Here is a 23,421-nt window from a genome sequence, read left to right on the forward strand (position 1 = left end):
CAACTTAGTTGTATAGCTGAGCCTATGAAAATAAATTAAGAAAGTTTTCTTCGTCTGTATTTGATGACTGCTTAGGCACTATGTCAATGAGAATGACATGAAATTATTACGTAACTTCAAAACTTTGTGAGTCCACCTCTTGAAATAATAACTGTGTGGGCTACATGACAAATAAGCTGTAGGAGAACTGAATATCAAGAAAATAGGCCATATGAGTCAAAGACCAGAAAGATTAGTGATTATTTCCATGAAGAAGTAACACAGAACATACATTTCCTCTACAAAGCAGCAGCAAACTGGGGACTGGGAAAAGGTATTCTGAATTTCCTGATACTTGAGTGCTCACTAATAACAGTTATGCCATTAATTAATAATGGAAACAGCAGTTAGGCAAGGCTTTTAGGGCAAACACAATGCAGTATAACCTGTAGTTTGTTCAGAGGTAGCACAGGTATCTTTCTAAAACATTGCACTCTGTATAGCAGGCATACACTGAATTTCAGGCTTGTTAATATTCCTATGTCAACAGGAATTTTGTCCACCAATCTTCTCAGAAGAGGGAAAAGCAGCTTTTAACTACATAACCAGGCTTTATGTTTTTCCAGTCATAGTATTCTGAAGTGGGTTTTCTGAATTTCATATGTAGAATACATGAAATAATGCCTTCTTAAAGGATGAGGGAAAATTGAAGTGGAAAATGTATAGGTGTTTGAGAAATCACTGGAGCTGTATTTATACTGAAGCCAAGCTGAAGATTTGTTCTTTTGGTGAAATCGTAAAATACCTTTCGGGAAGGAGCAAGATGCTGCTGGAAATACTGTGCATGGAAATTAAATTCTGAGTGGCGTGGCCTACCTCTCTGCATTGCTGTGATTGAGAACAAGAGTGAATAGAGGAGGAAGGAAAGAAAATGGGAGAAAAGAACAGCAAATGAAAATAGCAGTGGAATGTCTGACCAAAAGAGAGCCTGAAAATGCGTCCTGGATGCATCCCACTTGCATTTGTAATTTTAGATACCAGGTTTGTAGGAGCCTTAAAATATCTTAGGTGCATAAGTTTCACATCTACCAACTGGTGTTTGTAACTAGAAATGAAAAGTTCTGTTGGGATTACGCGGAGTGGAGCCTCACAGTCCCTGCAGTTGCATATATGTTTCAATCCCAGAATTATAATGGAGGAGAAATTATGTCTTTAGTGTATGTAGTTGATTATTTTCAAACAAGTACCTTTATTTTTCTGTATACCTTTTGTGATTAGTTAGTTTGAGTAGATTGAACTTTTTCATTGAGGTTAAAAATTCTTTCCTCTTCTTGGATAACTAGAAGACGGTTGACTGATTTTACTGGACTTCAGGCAACAGAAATCTATTACCATCACCTAAGCTTTTTTAGGCTTCGGGCTTTCAGCCTGAAGATACTTTTCCTGACTTTTTCCTGAGCATTAGAAAATATGTTAGTGGTTGAAAATAAGTACCCTGGCTAGAATTAGTCATTACTACAGCTCTTTAATGCAATTCTCCCTCAGGAAGGAGAATTTTGACCTATACAACACAAGCCATCAGGTCCTTTCCATCTGTCCCATCTTTTTTGATGAAACAAGTAATATTTCTTTGAGTGCCAAAGACATTCCCTCTGAGTGGAATTCCCGAATTTTCTTACGGTTGTCTGAATCTGGAAATAGCATTTGGGAATCTTTGGGTATGTCTGAACTATGAATTAACTGCAGGTCCTTGCTGGCTTCCAGTTCTCCATTCTCTCGCATCTGTTCTGCTTACACAAAGATTTACGTTGCCTCAGCTTCCTAATTTTTTGTGACCAAACCCAAACACAGCCAGAGCTTGCGCAGGAGGTGAAGCTGTGCTAGCTTGTTGCCACTTGCCCACAGGAGAGATGGAGCGATGGCCGTGCTGGACTTGCTGCAGCCCAGAGTCGCTGGGCCAGAGGGCTCTGGCTACCCTCATCCTTGGCTTGGTCTGAACTTCCCCTGCAGAGAAGGTGCTACAGTCAGCTTTTAGGATCAGTTTACCAGGAGTGTGAGAAAATACGATGTCCCATGCTTCACTCACCATTCTGTTCCAGTCTGTCTTGCATAGAAAAAACGATTTCCAAAGCGCCTTGTGAAGACAAATCAGCTTTTGATTTTTCTGAAACATTTTCTGATCTGTATGAGTTTTGGAACAGACTGGATTTTGGTGTGAGACTAAGAGGCCAGTTCTGCTCTCCACCAGCATCTGCTACTTTCCTAACAGCCGAGTCCTTAAAAGTTGTGATCTGCTTGTTTCATTTTTGAGATAATTAACTTTGCTCCATTCTCTCTTTGAAACGAACAGTCTTCTTGAAGGGGTTATGTCAAAAAGAAGATAAAACAATCTTAAAGAACCACGTGTCACAGTGCATGCTTTTAACTATTTAAATGGATAACGGACCATTATCTGACCCTAAAGCTCTAAAATTTCATGCAAATCGCCATGCAGCTGTCTTATCAGACTTTAAATAGAAAATAGGGTAATGTGGCTTGCTATACCACCTCTGGACGCATACCATAACCTCATGAGCCACGGTTTGGGAAGTCCTGACCTAAAATAATACCAGCTTTACACTTGTCAATGATGAAGTATTCTCATTTACGCACTAGATGGGGCTGCAGGATGGTTTCTATGTTTTTCTTTCTTTTTTTTTCCTTCTTTTTTTATGCACGGTTAGATGACTGACATCTCACAATCAAGAAGTTGTATAAGTAGCATTCTTGAGGGCATATTATTATTTATGGGTATAATGCATGTGTGTATGAGTGGTTTCTGATAGATACCATTTTCATTTCAGACTGTATCTACATGTAATAAAATGAAAATCAAAATACCAAAAGGTTTGTTTCCCCAAAAGGAAAAATCAGAAATTATTTCAAAACAGAAAATGAGTATAACACATACAGCTTATTTTAAAGAAAATGCTGATTACTAAATAAAAACTCTGTCCAGATCTTCAGGTGGAGACCCATTTGGGAAAATACTTTTCTAAAAGAGTTGAATGTTCATTTTTTTAACAGCAAGCATTATCAACCATCTCTCTTGATCTGTATTAGCTGTATCTATGAAACAGATTTTTGGGAAAAATTAAGAGGACAGCTGAAAGTGGCCGATAGAAAAATACTAAGTCTTCTTCCATATCTGAGTCTCTGAATTAAGGATTGTTGAACTGCACATGTGTTCCTTTCACGCAGAGTGGTGCACACACCAGGGGCTCACATTGTCAGCTGCCCTCGGATTTCCTTATTGCAGAACTTCTTCCTGGCCTTTTACATCGTGTAGCTCTTCCTTGCTTGGACACCTTTTGTAAGATGTAGTTAAGCTGTCCATAACTCAGTGGAGCTGCCACTTGTTCTGTCCCTCTGCATGGCTCTCTTACAGCTGGCGTGCTCTGCTGCTTTGGGCTCCGCTTCAGCTTTCTGGATTAGTTTCAGTTTCCAGTATGGATAATAGATGTCTTTTTCTGTCTGCATGTTGTCGCACGACAGAAAGAAGGGATCGCAAGTGGCATGAATTGTGTGGACATTATAATCTTGCTTTATTAGGTGAGCATGCATGTGTCACTACTCCACTGCTTGGTGGAAGGTGGTGGTGCTCCGCTGCGGTCCGGGGGTAGGTAGGTTTGGAGGTGCAAACCTTCAGCTCCTGCTTGTCATGGTAACCTTTTTTGGCCTAGTAAGCATCCTCACAATTCATGGATCATCGTGTTTTATGAAGCGCATGAGCCGGGTGATCTGCCTTCTGTTTTGGAACAAAGGAGATAAAAAGCTGTGGGATGCGGCAAATTGATTGTGAAAAATCAGAGTAGCCTTTAGCGTTCCAGCTGACAAATCTTGGGCTTAGTCTGATAGACCGTTGTTGTTCTTCCAAACTAGATAATATGTCCATGAAATAACACACATTAAAGCATAATAGTTTTACTTTAAATTGTGTGTGACTTTTACTGATCTCTACTTTTCACTGTTAAATGGACTGTTAGAAGCTAAAAGGCTGTGTGAAATCAGTAGGTAAAGATGGACTGCATGACCTGGTTTTGCTGGAACAGAGTGGTTTTTTTTTCCTGAGGCCACCATGGTTACAGAATTTTCTTATAGGCTCATCTGTAATGACTGGGTTTTTCTTTTAAAGCAAGTCAAAATGTTGTGGATGTTTTATAGTCCTATTTTGCAGTGCTGTGGTGTGTAGCACTCGTTGCTACGTGTTCCCTGTTCGCTCCTATTGCTGTAATGTCAGAGCATCTTCCAGGAGTGCATCTTTCATTGCAACATACCTTGGTCACTTGCTTCTTCTTGAATCTTCAAGGCAGGAAGTGTGTGCAGTGGCATTTACTTTTCAGAATTTTATAAAAATGTATGTTCAAACTATGCTGGAAAAAGCAAAACAGAACAAATGCATTTAGAAGGTTTGTCCTGATAAGTGTTTTTACACGTCTACCTCATTATTTTAAGTATAATACTGATAATACCATAGTGACTCATGAGCATGGGTCTTATTCCCAAATTTAACTCAGGAAACTTTTGAAAATAATTTGTGGACTTTACTCCAAAACATTTCAGGAAGTAAAAAGATATGGCCTTCCAGTGCAGAAGGATACCTCACCCATGTAAAATTCTTCCATGTAAAACTCCAACTTGAGAGGGACTGAAGAGAGAAGTGCTGCCCCCCTTGCTGGTTAGCTTCTCTTCACAGTTACTGTAAAGAGAAGGGCAGAGGACAGAGTGAGCATGAAGCACTCACCTTTTCTCTGATTCGTTTGGGGCAAAGCGTTTCTAGGAGTCAGATGCTGAGTTTTAAGAGTGCAATATTACCACAAAAGTCCTTTCGCTTTCTTTTATTAAAGGCAACTTCAATGATTCAGAGGGTACCTGGTGTGATACTATAAATACTAAATACGTACAGTATAGCGTTATATATTGTAGTAGGACAAAAGGTTGGTATTCCTGAAGTGAGTTGAATCCTTGGCTATTGTCAGAGCCATTACAAAGTCTATCAAAGGTAGGTTTTATCTGCTAGAAATTGATCTGTTTGGCATTGTTACAAAGAAATACTAGCAGAGCTGTTTCATACATAAAGCAACAAGATAATTGTAGTAGGTTGGCCAATATTTTTTATCATTAGTGCTTGACTCTTTTTAGGTAGAAGGCTAGAGGAGTGCTTGTTGTGAGACGATGCTTCTGAGACACCCAACCTGCGTTTCTGTTGTTGAAGTACATCCATACTGAATTTTAGACATCATGTAAAATCACTTTTCAGATTATTTTTTTTTTAAATTAGTGTTATTCTGTGTATTCCAAATATGATGTGCTCCTTCATTTTTCTTTTATGCAGTACAGGTTCAAAACTACAATGTGGTAGTAGCCCAGGGTTCAGTCTACAGTCTTTTCTGTGCTGTGTTCCTTTTGCAATCCTTAAAACGTGTTTGTGTTCAAGATCTGCAGACCTAGCATTTTGATCTGAGCCTTTAAGACGTTAGGGTGCCTGCTAATTTACCTTCAACTTCTTTTTCTGTTATGCACAGTTCATTGCACCCTCTTAGGTATTACAGATTATCGACCTGTGATATTTAAAAAAAAATATAAATTAGTACTGCTAATTAAGGGAACTTCATTAATATGAACTTCCAGCATGCTAATACTTTCTGGGTAGATACAGATAATTATTATTTTGTAACAATCAGGGTGGGCAGACCCACCGTTCAGGTATTTTGCATTAGTAACTCTTGGGTTGAAGGAAAAGGGAGAGAATAACATGTTACTGTCCAGCCTAACAGTTGAGACATTGACTTCAGAGGGGGATTAAATAGGAACTGGATCACAATGAGTGTTTCAGTATTTTATGCAATGATTATTGTGTATGAAGTACATGTCTTCATGCATGGATGCTCTCTGCTTGTCTTCTTTTCTCATTAAATATTTGAGAAGTGTTTGGAAAAAAGCAACAGGAGGGAGAGATGGTGTTTCTATCTAGAGTACTGCTTGGCTACTTAAGCTTGGTGTCTTGATCCCTCCCTGGGGAACGGGGAATGAAGGCCTTAGCTACTTCAACTTACTCAGGCTGCAGTTTGTTGGCCTCGGTGGGTCCTTGGAGTGAGTGAGGCGCTGGGCTCGTGGCCACTGGAGAGATGGAAACACTGATGGGATTCTCCAGAAGAGAGAGGGCGCGTAGCTGGGAATATTTAATGTCAGCTACTGAAGCACAGTTAGGGTTAGGAAATAGTGGAAGAGAGAGAGAGTGCACTATAATATTGAATTTATCTAACTAAAGAAGAAATCAGGTGGGACAGGCTCCTAAGAGAAGCGAGGTCCCTAAGGACAGACCTTCGTGGGGATTACATGGTTATATATGAGTTTCCAGCTAAATAGAGGCAAACAGTATGTTTGCACAGCATAGCGCAGTGCCGTGCAGAATAATGCTAGCTTTTTGTGTCAGCATGATGTTCCTTAGTCACCCTGACTACATAAGTACTGTCTGCTGCTTTTAAAAAGCACTGTTAATTGTTCAGCCAACTCAAAACCAATCATTAAGTATCGATGCAGACATAGGGATGGTGCATGTTTCACAGCAAAGTCTGATGGCTTTTGACTTTTCCTGTGGATCAGTCTTACTTTTTGCCTTTCCTAATAATATTCAGTAATAATGTAATAATTATAGTATATACATTATATATTATATACAAGATATGTTGTACATAATGTGTTGTTATGAAACAATATAACAATACGTAATAAAATTATATAGCTCTATATAATAATTTAACAATACTGAATGTTTAAACAGTTTTTCTCTCATCTGCTTTTATATCAATTACGTTTTTGCAGTGTGTCTTTTTTTTTTTCGGTATTGCTAACAGAACTTGATAGCCAGCACCCACTGCCGCTCTCTTCTAAGCACAGTGTAACCGAACCAGTGAGCACAGCGAGAGCGATCTCTCCTTGCTTCAGACAGATGCCAGCACACGTCAAGTGTAGCTCACCCTGCCTCTGTTAGTCTTCTGTGGTTCTTGTGGCATGCCACAGGCAACAGCACTAGTGCAAAATCTGATGCACGTGACAGAAAATATGGGAAGTTGTTAGTCCCTCGAGTAAGAGAGTTTGATCAGCTTTTTTAGAGCAATTTGCAGTCTTGGATCACTGATTAGTTCTGGATTCTTTCAGGCAGTTTGGGGCCTAAAAAGCTATTTTATTCTTTTTTTGCTGACAGTTTTTCTCAGACATACTTTGCTTATGTGCTGCTGGGTTATAATAACGTTTGTAGCTCCATTCAAACCACTCAGAATCTGAGTTTGAGTTTTTACTTGTTATTGACAATGCATTGCAGTTATGCATGATTTTCTAATCTGCCTCCAGGTGCAACTTGGATCATTGATCAAGGTCTTTAAGCTTTTGGTTTAAAGTTTCAGTCTTGGCTTTGCAAAACTCCATCTGTCTTTGATGGGATTACTGCATTCTTGCAACCAGCCAACATGTTTCTACCAAGAGTCTCTACATGTGAGTTTTTCAGGTCCAGCATTATAGCTTCTCAATGGAGATCTACCACTGACTTAAAGGACTTGATTTTTTGATATTCCAGTGAAATTGTAAATCAAGCCTTATGCTTCTTTAGGTGGTGACAAGTCTATGTTAAATGCATTCATATCTTCAGGTTATGTTTGCAGTTTAAGTGTATGTTGAAGATGTCATAGGTTATTTGGAATTTGTTAAATCTTTTTTGTATGCGTTGTTTTCTAAGCATAATAGGATGTCTGAAGAACTGCATTATCAATCCCCTTTTTTCCTCCCCCTCCTCCAGGTGTGAGGCAGCTAGCCCACATATTCATCCTGTTGGGTGGTGTAAGGAACATAAAAGAACTCTCATCACCCCACCAGGTTTGTATTTTATAACACATCTGAAAGATTTTAGGAGGTTATAGTCAGCTAGCAGCATTAAAATTTACAATAAGCTTATTGTTACCTCTCCTGGATTTTTCTTTCTGTAATTAAGAATTGGTATTTGGGGAATTCTAAATTTTTTTACAGGACATAATATATTGAAAGTAGAAGTACAATAGACATCAGGTGTTAAGTATGCACATGTATGCCGCTTTAGTAAAAAGACATCTATCCATGAAAGATACCCCTTGGAATCTGAACAAGTTTGTATTTTTGGCTGAATGTATTCACTTATTCTAAGACTCACATTGTGAAAATGCTGATAAAACAAATACCAGGTGTGTGAGATTGTTGGATAGGAAAAATATCTTCATGTGAACTAAATATGCAAGGGTTGATGAGAAAATTGCCTTACGTGATCAAGGAATCAAACTTGTAAGGGCTCTTTGGAAGGGAGGAAAACACAATGAGAGAGATGATACAGAAGAATGAAAGCATATTCATTAGTACAAAATATAAGATGACCACTATATTTCAGGACTGTTGTGTATAGCTGGATGATCTAAATGCCCTGTTGCAGAAACTGCCATCTGTGGTCTGAGAACATGGAAAATTTTAATTGGTAAAAACCAACTTTGACAGAAATTCTAATAGCCAGCAATCTTGAAAAGTCATAAGCAATCTGTCTGTCAGGAGGTTAATTACAGCCTATTATTCAGTGAAATCCCTTTTAAAACAAATCAGAATTGGTTTTGTTCTGTTCTAGATTATGAATCATAATGTTTAAGCTTCAAGTTAAACTTCTAGTGCAAATTAAAGGCAAAAGACAGGACTGCCTTTTCTTTAAGAGCAAAGCTGTCTTTGTGTTTCTTGCATAAAGTGTTTGTAAACATGACGCTTTCTCAGAAAGGCAACATCTTCTTTGATGTCTGTAAATTACTCATATAGTAAATGTCCAGGCCATTTTTTTAGAAATTTAGTTAAAACAAACTCACTAAAAGAATAGCAAGTAGTCAGGTGTGCTCTGCTGTGGTACAAAGCTATCACGGATTAGATTGTATTTGCCAGTAAATTACTGTTTATAAAATACAGGATTAGGCTTATAATACTTGAATGAATTTCTTTAATTAAGTGGACAGATTTTTCCAGTCCACATGATGTATATTCTTGTATCCAAAGCAATTGTGACTTTTTTCTGCTAGCTACTCAGGATTGTGTGTGAGAAGATGTTGGGTTTTTTAACCTACGTGGTGAACGTGTCAGAGACAATTTAGAATAGCCTTTCTTGTAATTATTTTATAAATCTGCAGCATAAATTAGAACAGTATTATAAAAGTGTTAGGCAATCTGTAAATTAGACATCAATTTTGGTTTTTGCACTGCAATGTTTAATTTTGTTCATATTTCTTCTGTGCCAGATTATCCACATGCTAAACATTTTTCTTGGGAGAAGTATTTGGAAGAAACTAGTTCATTACCTGCACCTGCAAGGGCTTTTAAAGTGGTGAGAAAATGCTTATATTTTTTGCATGCTTTTAAGTGCACATAATTAATTAGTTTAAGAAGAGAATACATACATGGTGTTCCTATGTTTCCAGATGTATCCAGTTAATTAGTTGCATAATAGGTGGTTTATTTTTATGCAAGTTTGCAGTTCACTGTTAGAAATCAGATAATTGTTATTATAAATCACTATTACTGTATTATTTTAATCTTTATAAATGGGATTAAATGCTACAAAATATTACTAATGAATATAATTTGCTATGGAAATTACTGCCTAGCTATTAGAAATAATGAGGTAGCTACTGAGTCATCATAACACATTTTGAACATATGTATTTCTATCTGTACATTTTAAGTGGTGCAATAAATACAGTGGGAACGTAAAAATGATTGTAGGAGGTCAGTCTGGTTGCCTGTGTAGTCCATTGTCTCTGGCAGTAGCCAAGAGAGAGTTTGTATTTAATACCCTTCAGCAGCCTTTTTCTTCTGCCAGCTTGTGACTAGAGTGCATGGGGCAGCATCCACAGGCAGCTCCCCAGCTTAACTGTGGTGTTTGTGGGCAACATCCTTTTCTTTTAGCTTTGTACTTGTTAGTTTCTTTCAGCGACACCTGTCTTTCTTGAGCTCTTTGGATTTCAGTGAGGAAAGTGGACTGGTCAGTAGTGCAGAAAGGATTGCTGTTAGGAGCCAGCATCAGGTGGCTGGTAGCTCCCAGCCCCTTGTCTCACAGCGCGCTGAAGCTGGTTTGCCTCAGCCTTTCAGATTAGGGTCACTAATTCTGAATAACACTCTGCTAAGAGCTGGAGTAATGAAAGCAGAAATGTGGTGCTTATAGCAGTTCCTGGGGTCAGTAGATCACCAGAGTTTACTACTGACCTGCAGTGTATCACCCCAAAACGCGTTTGGCTTAATAACGTGTCTCAATTTATGTTCTCGGCAAGAATACTCAGGAGTAAGGATTAGGAATATATTTGCTTATATCTGAGAGGTACGGCCCATGGCAAAACAGCGGAGGGCTGTGACCTTCAGCTAAAAGCAAACATTTTCTTTTTCTCTCAGAGCATCCATGTTTTAATTGCTCCCCCTGGGGTTCAGGGAAGAGCCACCCCGCAGGGCTCGGCAGTGAGAATGCCCCACAGGGTCCTCCGGGCAGCAAGGTCTGTCTGGTTGTGTCTGCACCAGGAAACTGAAGAGGACATGCCACAAGCATGCAGGCATTGACACCATTAAATGGGGAGAGCGCTAGCTAGCCTGGCTCAACACTGTTCCAGAAACCATACTAGCAGAGAGCAGCTGGGGATGGTGTAGGTCCCAAAAGGTAGCTTAGACAAGGCCATCTGGCGTTGAAGATGGAGGAAAAGGAGAACTTGACTGCGTGGGGATCAGCTGTGCTCTGTCTTTTGGTTTCACAGCCAACGAAAATCACCTCCCTGCTTTCTGTACTAATATTATGGTAACCATATTAATGCTAATTGTGATAAACAATAAGAAAGCAGATTTAATGGGAATAAAATGGTAATTGTGTTGGAGGTTGGGTGAAGTCTTCCTGAGACAGTCACAGTATTTTGTATTGTATTATAGGAGAAAACAGAGTTCTTAAGCTGCAGCTGTGAGGAAAAAGCACCGATGTTCTGGAAAGTCTTAGAGGGACAGATACGTTATTTTCCTAGAAACCTGGAATAAAAAACGTAACGTGTCTTGTGCCTATGTTCCTTTAAAATGGAAAAAATCTTTGCTTTAGATTTCATGGCTGTAGATGGCAAAGATAAAATCTGATACTCCTAACAAAGACACTTTTTTTGCCAAAATGGTATTACAAAACAGGTATTTGGTCCTGTTTGTTGTGAGTGAGTATTTACGGTTATACCATTGATTAGTTATGTTTTCAGTAGGAGACTGAAAAAAGAGAGTTTGATTCACAAAGCGAAAACACATACTAAAAAACACAAATATGTTTCCTGTAGACAATTTTGTAGACATTTCAGGCTGCTGGTATGTAATACTTCATTCAGTACTGCATTGAAACTGTTGGCCAAAATCTCTGGGAAGACTTTGTAGAGAATTTAGGAAAAAACCCAACTGATTAAAATAAAGATCCCCACTTACTTGTTTGGATGGCTTGAATCCAGCCAATTCCAGGAGAACCTGGAATCCCCAAATAGTTACTTTATTTCTCTAGTTTAATAACGCTGGTTTGAATGATGTTTTTGTGCTTGGATTTGTTGGAGGGGGAGGGCAGATTTGAGAAAACGAGGGCAGAAAGTTTTCTATGGATTTTATATACTTTACAATTGTGTGGTATTTTTGCAGTTTTCTTCTGTTTCACATAATGCTGTTTTTCTTGTCTAGAAACCTTCTCATGGCTTTCAGAAAAACATGAAACTTGAAGTGGTTGACAAGAGAAATCCAGTATTTATCCGAGTAGCAACCATTGTAGATACTGATGACTACAGAATAAAAGTAAGTTTCTCTGTCTCACCATACTACCGTGCTTGAGTGACTGATGTAAATCAAAAATTTTAATTTTAATAATAACTTTGTAAATCCAAAATCCTATAGTTGTAAAATTAAGCACAGGAAGAAATGACTTGCATTGCTGTGTCCTGCTAAGCTTTTGCTCCTCCTTTTCACTGATTAATATGCGTATAATTCCTTTGGAAGGGGTTGTTTTATTATCCTCTTAGTTACATTTGCTGACGTAGGTAATTAGAGAGCAGAGTTGAACATGTTGGAAAATTGCTTTGGGAATAGTTGATATAAGACAGTTGTCTATTCTATCAAGAAATGCGATGATTTAATATCAAGTGTCAAAGGGCTGCTATGATGTTTGTATTAGGGCCCATAAAATATTTGGCCTGGGTTAGTTGAATCTGTCTCTATAAACTTCCAGGGAGAGGAGAGAGATTAAGTGAGGTATGAAAAAATAACCCTGATCTCTTGTGCCTTGTCAGTGACTTTCGCAATTCTGAAGTTTAATCCAATCTAAAGCCCATAATTAATATAATCTCAGATAATGCGTTTTTAAGAAATTGCAGTTTTCCAGAAGTTGTATACTTGAATTATTTTTCTTTCATTGTACAAAACCAGTTTACACTCTGAAGCACTTAATTGTTGGAAGGGCTAGCATATTCCAGATATCCAGTTAGATGGATATGAAGGATATTTGTGTTTGCAGTTTGTACAGATTTATTAGGCATACTTGGTATTTCAAGCAGGATATGCAGCTGACATTTCATTTTGAATCTGAATTAACTGGTGGTAGGGAGTGATCAGAACTAGTATCTTCACACCTACACGTTTTCTATCTGAACTTTTAAGTTGGTCATGCAAAAAAAAACCCCACAAAACAAAACAAAAACCCCCCTCTCCAGTCTAATTTATTAAAATGACAGGATTTGTAACTTTTAGGGTGGTAACTTGACTCTAGCATATGTTGAAAGAGCTCTGTTTGTATGTATCTGTGTGCACGTGCATCCACACATGCACGCATGAGAGATTGGAGCTATTTACTAGTACAGAGATCATGTAAGATTTGAAGATACTTAGCTTTCGCCTGAAAAAAACACATGTATAGCTCATACTAGTGGTTTTCTGGAAACTCACTTCATTTTCTTTTGAGTTTCAACTCCTTATCCTGTATAGTCTGATTTTAGTAAAATTGTTACTTGTGTGTTGGGTTTTTTTTTTTGTTTTTATGGATAAATGCCATTTTTTTAGTCCTTTGCTTTACTGCTATTCTTAAATCCTGTTCAAACAGGAGATTAAAAAATGTTTGGATTTTTGGGTTTTTTGAGAGAGAAAAAAGGCAGAAATTCATGCTTAATTTAAGTATTAATGTGAGAACTAAACTTGTCCTGCTTTATTCCTGGGATTTGAGCCTGGTGATGCAAGACATAATAAACAACCTCTCTCTTTACTTCAGTGAGAGTATGTCTGGGTCCAGAATCTGATGTACATGTATTTTCTGTGTAACGTCGATAGTTCTCTTAAAGTGACTTCTCTAATGGACATGTCATTTTTAGAGATTACTTAGGGAAACTGATTTTGTAGAGAATTTTTCTGATCTAAAATGTATTGTTCTCCTTTTTGATTTTAGGTCCATTTTGATGGCTGGGATAGTATTTATGATTATTGGACTGATGTAGATAGCCCTGACATCCATCCTGCAGGCTGGTGTACAAAAACTGGACACCCTCTTCAGCCCCCACTTAGTAAGAGAAATCACATTGTAATGTAATGATGTTAAAAGGCACATGTACTGTGCTATCTTTTTCCCTGCCAGCGCTGTCTGAGGAAGAGTAGCAACTAGGATATGCAAAATAATGTAAATGTGACATTTAGTGCAAAATCAACAGTCAGTAATTAATCACTTTTTAGTAGATAGCTTTATTGACCCTTACTGTAATGGAAATACAATGTTTCTCTGTATGCATAAGAACCACAGTCAAAACCTGAAGTAATGATAAAGATCTGTTGCGTAAAATCCTGGCCTTCCCGAAGCCAGTGATGAAACTGCTGTGGCACTCAATAGGGATAGGTTATCACTCTTAAAATCTTCTGTCCACATCCTCTTGAAGGTTAGCGTGCTTTTTGGCTCAAAGGAGTCCAGACTACACTGAGAAGGCACTCCTTTCAAATGCTGTGGCAAATCTTCAAAACCAGCTAAATTCCTTTTCTTCTTCCGCTGAGCAAAGAGGGGCTAATGGTGCCCACATTGAAGATAAAGCTAACAGAAGCATGGTACCGATAATAATGCTGTATTTACCGGCTTGTCCTCTGGGGATTTTGTTTTACTTGTTGAAGAAGTGGGAGGTCTGTCATAAATGAGACTGAAGGTTGCAGGGAGAAGAGACTTTTGTGGTAAAGATACGCCTGCCTGTGCCATTGTGTTTCTGGATAATGGTAGTGAAATCACTTTAGCCAAACTTTGAACAGATGATTTTTAATTGAGTGCTCTTCTCTGGGATTGTTTTATATTGTGACTCTGAGGTATGGTTTGCACAAGTGCTGAGTGTTCACAGCTGTAACTGAGATCAGAAAGAGCTGTGCTTGGAAAGTAAGAAATGCTGAGCAATGCCAAGTACTCTGAAAAAATTAAATGTAAAATAACAGGGAGAAGGCACACACAGATTGTGTGAATGTGTTACCTGAAAATCTCAGTACCTCAATTCAGCGTCTCTAAAATGTCAAGAAGAAATGTTTTCCTATCAAGAGCGTGATCAGAGTATATTCATTAGTTTTCTGAGTGCTGCAGTGGTACAGTGATGACTGCCTGTTAGGAAGTTAATCATTCTGCCTTCAAAGCAGAGTCTGAATAGAGTGCCATAAGTGCCAAAGCACGAAGTGAATAATGAGGAGAAGATAGGATGCTGCGTATCTGCTTCTTAATCTGATATGTGCATCCAGCGTACTGAATGAAGGAATAATCCAGTGGGGAAAAAGTAGTCTGTGGCCACATAAATAAAAATTTTATCATATGGCAAAAGAGCTGAATAAGGTTGCGACATTTCTATTACCTAAGATTGGGGAAAAAAATAAATCTTAGCCTAGGTGGGAGTATAAAATATGTACGTTCATTTTGTTGGAGACATTAAAAGAAACAAAATACAGATGCCCATCACATACAACACATCATCTCCTCTAGGTGGTGGTGTAGGAGGCACCGTTCATCTCTTTTAGGATGTGGCTGGTGGAAGTGACTTTTTGATACTAGTTAAGCTATAAAACCGAAGATGGACAATGGGACAGGAAGGAAAGTGACCGTCCATTAAATACAATAATTAACTGCACAAATACTACTAAAATAGGATGATTACTGAATAATATATTCTTCCAACAATATGGCTTTGTATTATTACCGTAGAAGATGGTATAGAATATAGACTATTATAAAAATACTAATATTGTTTCCAAGTAAGTTAAAGTGCATTTCAAGTTTTATGAAAGGGTTTCAGAAGGAGGGAAGAAAATATTTTGCAAGACACGATATTTTTTCCTCAGTCAGTAAGATAGTCCTTTTAATGATGTGATTCAGATCCCTGTCTTTAACACTAGAAGCTTTGTGTGAACGCTGCGTGATATTAGCAATATTAGTCTAGAGCAGTCATCATAATGGTCTTACGCTCGCACTATTTATGTATTCATAGTGTCTTCTCTTAAGATGTAGTGAAGTCGTCATGATGGATTATGACCTTTTTGATAGCAGTTAGGGAATTAAGAACCATGTATTGGTGTTGATTTTAATACCGTTTCACAGTGACGCAAGCAGCAGCTTCTTGCATAAATATGAACAGCCAGTTGCAGCTCTTTTAAATTACATTTTTAGAGAGTTTGAATTTTTTAAGTGAAGAGAGAACATTTGTAGGGAGCTAGTTTTTGCAAAACCAGAGCATCAGTGAGGCAGGGCTTCCCTTTACAAAAGTGTCCCTATTATTAATTCTTCCTCTGAGTCCACTAACTTGTTACGTTACAGGCATCAATTTTGCATAAAGGTAAAAAAGATAAAATTCTCTGTTCTCTCATCCATCGCAGTTTTAAAGCCTATAGAAGTCTTTGGACTTCAGTGTAGTCATAGTGTTGTAACATTAGCATAGTTGGAACATTTGTTAAAAAATGCTTTTGGACTGTCCTAATTATACATAATAATTCTCCGTCTTTCATTATCCATCTGTGAGCTAGAATCTATCTTTCATCTAGGAAAATTTATTTAAATAAACCTTTTTATGTCAGTATTGTTATCTGTAGGGGGAGATACAAGTTCATGTACTTCTCAAGTAAAACCAGTACTAGAGAGACAGTGCATGTTTGCAGATGTGCAGCAGGTGTTCCCAGTTTCATACACTGGAGTAAGTGTCTCTCACTTGCTATAAAACTATGGGTTATATCCTGTGTTTGCTTGAGTGTCAAAGCTAGTTTTGACAGCTACAGGCTTTAATGTCTCTGCAGGCATCATTGTTACAGGTTGATGAAAATCAGATAGACACAAATTTAGACAAGTAAAAATGTCAAAAATCTCCTGATGGCTTGTTCTTTTTAGTAGTATTTTCAGCCTTTGTTTTCATGTCTTGTTCACCGGAAAACTTGAGCTAAAAGTACCCATTACGAACCGATCCCTGTCTTCAGGAATAGCAGGGTAACTTACTTGTCTGTGCTCCTGCAAAACAACCAGGTTCCAACTACATGTAGTTAAGAGGAGAGAAATTTGAAGTCATACAGTTCCTCCAAGATTTGCGTTCTTTATATAGATGTAGCTTTCCTGTAGAGATTTACTCACACAGAATGAAATTATTTCTCCAGTGGATTAGGTTGTTTGAATCTCCATCATGCTTTTGCAGAATGCATTTTTAAAGTACTTTAAAATTAGGTTTTGTTTATTTATTTCTTCTTCATGTTTACTATGATACTCTGGTATTCCTGCATATTTGTATAACTTTTAAAGATTAGATACTTTTTTTTAATCTGAGATGTAATTTCCTCTGACATGCAGGTCCCTTGGAATTGGTGGAAGCTTTAGAGAACGGAGGGTGTCCCACAGCAGGATGTAAAGGAGTTGGGCACATTAAAAGAGCAAGACATATCGGCCATCATAGGTATGTGCTATGAAACTGTAATTTTATTCTTTCAATTGAGTGATGTGTGCACATGGTTTTTTTTTGATTGTTGTTCACAAGAAAACGGATCCAAGCTGGAAGAAAATAGGAAATCTTGTAAACCTAAATATGCAATTATTTCAGTTGCCATGGTGAGCATGCTGAAATAAACATCAGCAATCTGTAACTTCATTTCACTAGGGTGTGCCGAGATAAGATTTGTCAAACATCATTTTTTGTCACAATTGATAGATTCAGTTACTCTGTATTTTGTTCCTATGAGGATTCCTTGGTTTGCCGTTCAGATTACAAAATGTTACAGACAGATATGTATAAAGCAATAACTTTTGAACCTTTTGAAATATGAGGCCACTAATTTTATTATGGCTTGGATGTTTTTGTTCTGCTTGGTTGGTAGGGGTGAGGATTTGCTTGTTGGCTTGGAAAAATGCTAAGAAGGAAATTTCAGTTGAAGTATTCCCGAATGACAGCCTGAACAACTTGCTGTTCGTACGTAGTGTTTCTAAAGATGGTTTTGTTGAACACCTTCTGAAATATAATACAGAAATGTGGACATCCCAAGCTGTCCTAGAGGAAAGCTGACATAGGGAGAGCAGTAGCATGGGAGGATGGGATGGGGGATAGAGAAGAAAGACAATGACAGAGTAAATGGGAAACATTTACTAAGTCAAAATGTTACTATTTTTAAAATATTTACGGTATGAGGTGAATCCTGAATATTTCAGTAAGGGATATACAGTTAATGTAACATGTTAAGTTGAAAATTAAGTATCATAACTACCATCCGATTATCTTTTTGCAAATTAGAGCTTCCAGAAGTTTTCTTGGAATTTTTCCATTACAGAGTCATACGATCCTCGAATGTCATATCACTTTGTGCTTTCTGCTCTCATATGGTTAGAAGATGGCTCTTTGGTTATTTGTCTATTCATGTTTTTTAAGTATGTTATTAAACTACCATGATCCAAGAGTTAGCTCTGCAATCCTTCCATGGTTTTTGTGAAAGAATTATGTCCTGTTGACTAGAATTATGCTACAAGGTTTTGATGGCGTATCAGCACTGGTTGGAGTCCTGACTCATCCCTAACAAAGATACCTGCCAGCAAAACTCACTGTGTTGTTACATGTTTAGTGTGCAAAAGGCATCTTTTGCTGCAAGAAGTTCTTTCCTATCTACAGCAGAGTCATTGTGTTTGTGGTGTTAGGAGGCAGAAGAACTCCTGATGCTAGTACAAGCTTTATCTCCAGGAAGGGACGTGGCTAGATTAGCTCCAGTGACAAAACCTGTTGCAGTATGAACTGTGGTGGTGTTGTCATGACACAGTATGCCGCATTGCTGTCTTCCAGACTATTCTCATCCTTTTCCTTTTGTCTTTTTCTGTCCACATTCTTTTTCTGTGGTTCATTTTTTTCAGGTTTCTCTACCTTCCCTTTTGTGAAGCTTTGTTGCACTCAATCAGTAGGATAACTCCTTAAACAGTCAAGTTAGTACTTAAGAGGTTACCATCCTTCAGTTAGCATATGGTAACCTACTGCATTCATGTTCTGAGTCCACTGCAAAATGTGAAGTAAACTAGACTTGCCTAAAAAGCTTCCTGGCTGCTTAGCTGAAACCAATTTTATTTCATATTTCAGTGGACTGAGTCTTGTATGATTTATTAATGCACCTGCTCTGTAAGGCAATAAATTCCAATTCCTTGCCATGTGCTATCTCAGTTACTTAGAATCAGGTGAACATACCCATGCTTAGCCCAAGGCTGAAACTTTAAAAAAAAAAAAGAAAGAAAAGAAACTATAAGTGAGTGTGTCAGAAAAGTTTTTAATTTATGATCTCTCTAAATAAATGTTGACACTAAACCTTCTAATGCTTCACAGGGAAGGGATGAGTAAGAGCTATATGTCTAGTTAGTTCATGTAGCCTTTGCTTTTATAACTAGATTTTCCATGGTATTTAAAGCTGTTACACTTACTGGTCCTGAATATTAAGAAAAGAAATAAAGTCATGGCAATCTATTGTGTGTTATTTTTACTATGGTCTTAGCAATCCTATTATTTTCACATTAGTTGATAGTTCTAGGGGATAAAAATGTAACCAAAGAGATTTTGTTGATCATAAGACAGTTATTTGCTGTTTCATAGCAAATAAATTAGCACCATTAAGTATCTTAGTCACTAACTATATTGGTTTGCCCTCTGTGCTAATATTGTCATTTTCTTCTTGAGCATTTCTAAGGAAAATAATGAGATTTGTTATTTATCTGGAGTCTACAGACTTGAGGGTCCAGGTCACCCCAAACGTTGTACCATCACTTTTTTCCTGAATTAACAAAGACATTTTGAAATTGGTATAATTATCCACGTCAGGTAGCAGTCCCTTGGCTCTTTTATCTTGGCAAACTTGAAATGTATTTAACCATGCTTATCTTTTTTTTTTCATGATGAGGTATAACGTCTATCTACAGCATGAATGCCTGTGTGCAGAAAAGATTATAATTTAAAATGCTAAGTAGTTCTGAAATAATTTTGAGAGCTTGTTCCTTAGGAAGCAGATGAAAGCCTCGGTGATTAATTATGTAGTGGGGTTAAAGCATTTACTTTTTGGAAAAGTTGATGTTAATAAGGACTTGGTATCTATCACCAGTTGGTCTAGGGTTTTGTGCTGCGCAGTTGAAACTGAGACTGCTGTGTAAGTTGGTAGCATTACGCAGATCACCTGCATGTTTATGATTGTGATTAGTATGCTCTCTGATGTTGAATGCATGCAATAATTTTCAAGTTCAAGGAGTAATGCAAAGCGGTCAGTTGTAAACAGGTCATTAGTGTTTTGGGTCAACTCTCCGTGAATAAAGATTTTTACCAGAAACTTTACATGCGTTATGTGTAAACTGAAGTGAACTGAATGTGCCGTGGTGGAGGCTGTGTCGTAAGAGAACTGCAGCGCAGAAACGCAGGAAACCTCAGCTCAGCAGGATGTCGCATCTATTCGTTCAGTGTCTGTTGAAGTGATTCTCATCTGATTTTGATGCCAGTCTCAAGTTTCATTCTACCTTTTATGTAAGGTCATTGGCCCCAGCCAAATCCGTTATAAGCTACTCTTGAGACGGGTTTAGACTGTTGAAGCAGCTTTCTCCTAAAAAAGAATGCTTTGATGATAAACATGCGTTGTAAATTGTGAAAGAGAACATTTGTATCACTTGTTTCCAGACTACTTAAAAATATTTTCATGGAGTCAGCTAAGACATCACTTAACAAAAATCCAGCAGAAAAAAAAGAGTACATCCCCCAGATGTTGTCAGGACCTTTTTGCTGGAGGTTTCTTGCTAGTCACATCTCACTACCAGCAGATGCGGTCATCTAGACATAGGCTGCTCTAGATAACGTCTAAGCCATTAGTTAGTCCAAGCTATTTGTTTAACCAATCAAGGAAGTTAGTTTCAGCAAATCTGTGTGAATTTTCCTGGAGCTGCCATACAACCTCATCCCTTGGCAGTGCTTAGCAATAACCTGCACCTGAAAGGCAATGAGGAGCTGGGGTTGGTAACATTCCCAACCAGTACCTAAACCAGGAGACCTGCCTGTGGCTTCACACAGGTTTGCAAAATACTCCAAGCAGTCATAAAGGCTAATAATCTATATTAAAAAATACTTTAGTATTAATGTTCTTTTACTAAACAGAGTACCATCTTACTTCTCTTGTTTAGGTTAAGAGAGAATCCTGGCTTATGTTCCCTTCTGATATTAGGTGTAGCTGAGGCCAGGTAATCCAATTGGATTCAGAATTGTGCTTCAGAAACCTTGCATACTACTAGAAGATAGGAGCATCTCCAGATATCTGGAGAAGACTAAGGTCCATGCCCACCCACCAGTAGCCCAGTTTTATCCTACTATCCTTGAACTTTAGAGAAAAAAGATACGTGTGTAACCCTACCTAGAGCTAGATCTTGAGAGTGACAGAAGAGCAGTTGGAAAAAAAACACAAATGGGATATGCTACCTCAACACTTCTGTTCCATCGGACAGTTCTGGAAAGGGCTGATCATGTAAAACATCTGTTGACTTGAAAATCCCAGGGCTGTGATCCTGGGAATTCTTCAGAATTGTATACAAGAAGTAGTGATGGGTGCATTGGGTTTTTCCTTTATTGATCTTTCCTGATTCGATAAAAACAGAAGCTTATTTTAATGCTTAGCTTTTACTCAGCCTATGCAGGACTCTGGAAACAGTGGCTCCCTTTCCTCAGAAAACTGTGTTACCAACATGTGTATTGCCAGCCACTCTGCTGCCATTTCAGTAGGATGCAAAATGTACTGCAGATAGCTAATTGCTGTGCTATGTTGATCCTTCAACGTTTAGAGATGGCTGATTACTCTTCTGTGTGGGGGGGTCAGGTGGTATTAACATGCATATTTGTTTACTGAAGCCTGCTGAAGCAGCTCAGACGATAATTGAATGGACTGGTTTCAAAGCTGTGAAGCAGTGCTGGAGGGTGTACAGCCCTGTCAGATGTATAGCAGAGGTTTCAAATTGAATACCTGCTGCTGCTTCTGCTTCTTGCCATTCTCCTTGTGCCTCTGGCAGACCTTGGTACCCCAAGTCAAGGACATCTGATCATTTTGGAAACTGCCTTCTGAACTTCTGCTGTTTTCAAAATAGTGTGCTAAGGCAAACTGCAAGCTGGAGGAGAAATCCAGGTTTAAGTTGACAGAAGAGTTAAAAATCCTAATTTAATATTAAATAACCTAACACCGAGACTTCTGAGCCCTTGAGATGAGTTGTCCCTAAAACTTACAGATTCTGATTACAGAATCAAATACTTCTATTATGTAGGAATAAGAAGATTAATTTTTTATTCTTTGTAGTAGACAAGTTAAACTGAACTGAAGGCTGGAGGCATTGACATTCAGGAGGATTTACTGATTGATCCATGTAACTCATACACAGGTTCATTCATGGCGTGTTTTGTTGAAACAAAGCTAACAGTGGAAACCATGAGGGTTCTTTTTGTTGCCCCAAGTAGTAGTGATGTCAAAGGACTATCAAGGAGTTTTTAAAAAATTACACAGCAACTTGAGTGATTAATTACAGAGAAAAACTCATCTCTATTAAGCATCATTAATATTATAACTATTGTTGACTGAAATTGTCATTCAACTTTTGTTTTTCCGGAAAATACTAAAGGAAAAGGCAGTATATAAACAGGCAAGTTCTAATGAAGGACTGAATTTTGAGGCTTTTTCTTGTTTTTTAATTTAAAACATATTACTGGTGGTGTTGGTAAACAGAAGACCTGCTGGAGATGAAATTGTATTGTCAGATTTCATTGTGGTGTAAGGCTTGCTTAATACTACACAACTGAAGTTAAATACCACATTGGTAGCGTTTAGTGTTTCCTTGAGACAACCCTCTAACTGCATAAGAACACTAAGCCTCAAAACATTCTTGTGAGCATAGGGAGCCAAAAGAAGATTACATGCTTTGCCTTATAGAAATGGCAGAATTGAGATTAACCAATATATTCCGGAGTTTCTGATAACTGTGTTTCATCACAGTGGTATGAGTTTGTCACAGCAAGAACTTAAATCCCACTAGCACTGGCTCCTTAAAACCTTTTTCTGAATAGAAGCATGTATCTTTCATCTTGTAGTTCATCTGAAAGGGAAAAAAGACGTCATTGTGATAGATGCAGCAGTATAAAGAATTGAGAATATAAACCAACTTGCCCTCTTTCCCAGTGTTCCTTTTTTCTTAACATATTTCAGTTAATGTTTTTTTGTTCTTTTAAGACATCTGGCAGAGGCTAGTCCTAAGACAGACAAAGCCAGTAGGTTGAGAAATAAATGTAAGTAGAAGTATATAAATAAATCTAAAAATCCCAAATTCTGCTTAAGAGAAATTAGAAATAAAAGGTGAATCATAGAATCATTAAGGTTGGAAAGGACCTCTAAGATCATCGAGTCCAACCGTCAACCCAACACCACCATGCCCACTAAACCACGTCCCTAAGCGCCTCATCTACACGTCTTTTAAATACTTCCAGGTATGGGGACTCAACCACTTCCCTGGGCAGCCTCTTCCAATGTTTAACCACTCTTTCAGTAAAGACATTTTTCCTTGTGTCCAATCTAAACCTCCCCTGGCGCAACTTGAGGCCATTTCCTCTCGTCCTATCGCTAGTTACTTGGGAGAAGAGACCGACACCCACCTCGCTACAGACTCCTTTCAGGTAGTTGTAGAGAGCGATAAGGTCTCCCCTCAGCCTCCTCTTCTCCAGACTCAACAACCCCAGTTCCCTCAGCCGCTCCTCATAAGACTTGTTCTCCAGACCCCTCACCAGCCTCGTTGCCCTTCTCTGGACACGCTCTAACACCTCGACGTCCTTCTTGTAGTGAGGGGCCCAAAACTGAACACAGTAT

The 23,421-nt window shown here is 38.1% G+C and overlaps 1 protein-coding gene across 1 annotated transcript in view; it reads left to right on the top strand.

Annotated features, from left to right (window-relative positions):
- Positions 1-23,421, top strand: part of L3MBTL3 (l(3)mbt-like 3 (Drosophila)) — a 79,678-nt gene that overhangs the window by 36,359 nt on the left and 19,898 nt on the right. Inside the window, exons 12-16 of the mRNA XM_009319037.1 lie at positions 7,814-7,890; positions 9,312-9,397; positions 11,749-11,859; positions 13,496-13,610; positions 16,886-16,988. Of these exons, the coding sequence (XP_009317312.1) occupies positions 7,814-7,890; positions 9,312-9,397; positions 11,749-11,859; positions 13,496-13,610; positions 16,886-16,988 (492 nt within the window). The remainder of the gene's footprint in view (positions 1-7,813; positions 7,891-9,311; positions 9,398-11,748; positions 11,860-13,495; positions 13,611-16,885; positions 16,989-23,421) is intronic.

Source organism: Pygoscelis adeliae, unplaced genomic scaffold (genome assembly GCF_000699105.1).
Source record: "Pygoscelis adeliae isolate BGI_AS28 unplaced genomic scaffold, ASM69910v1 Scaffold172, whole genome shotgun sequence".
Taxonomy (NCBI): domain Eukaryota; kingdom Metazoa; phylum Chordata; class Aves; order Sphenisciformes; family Spheniscidae; genus Pygoscelis; species Pygoscelis adeliae.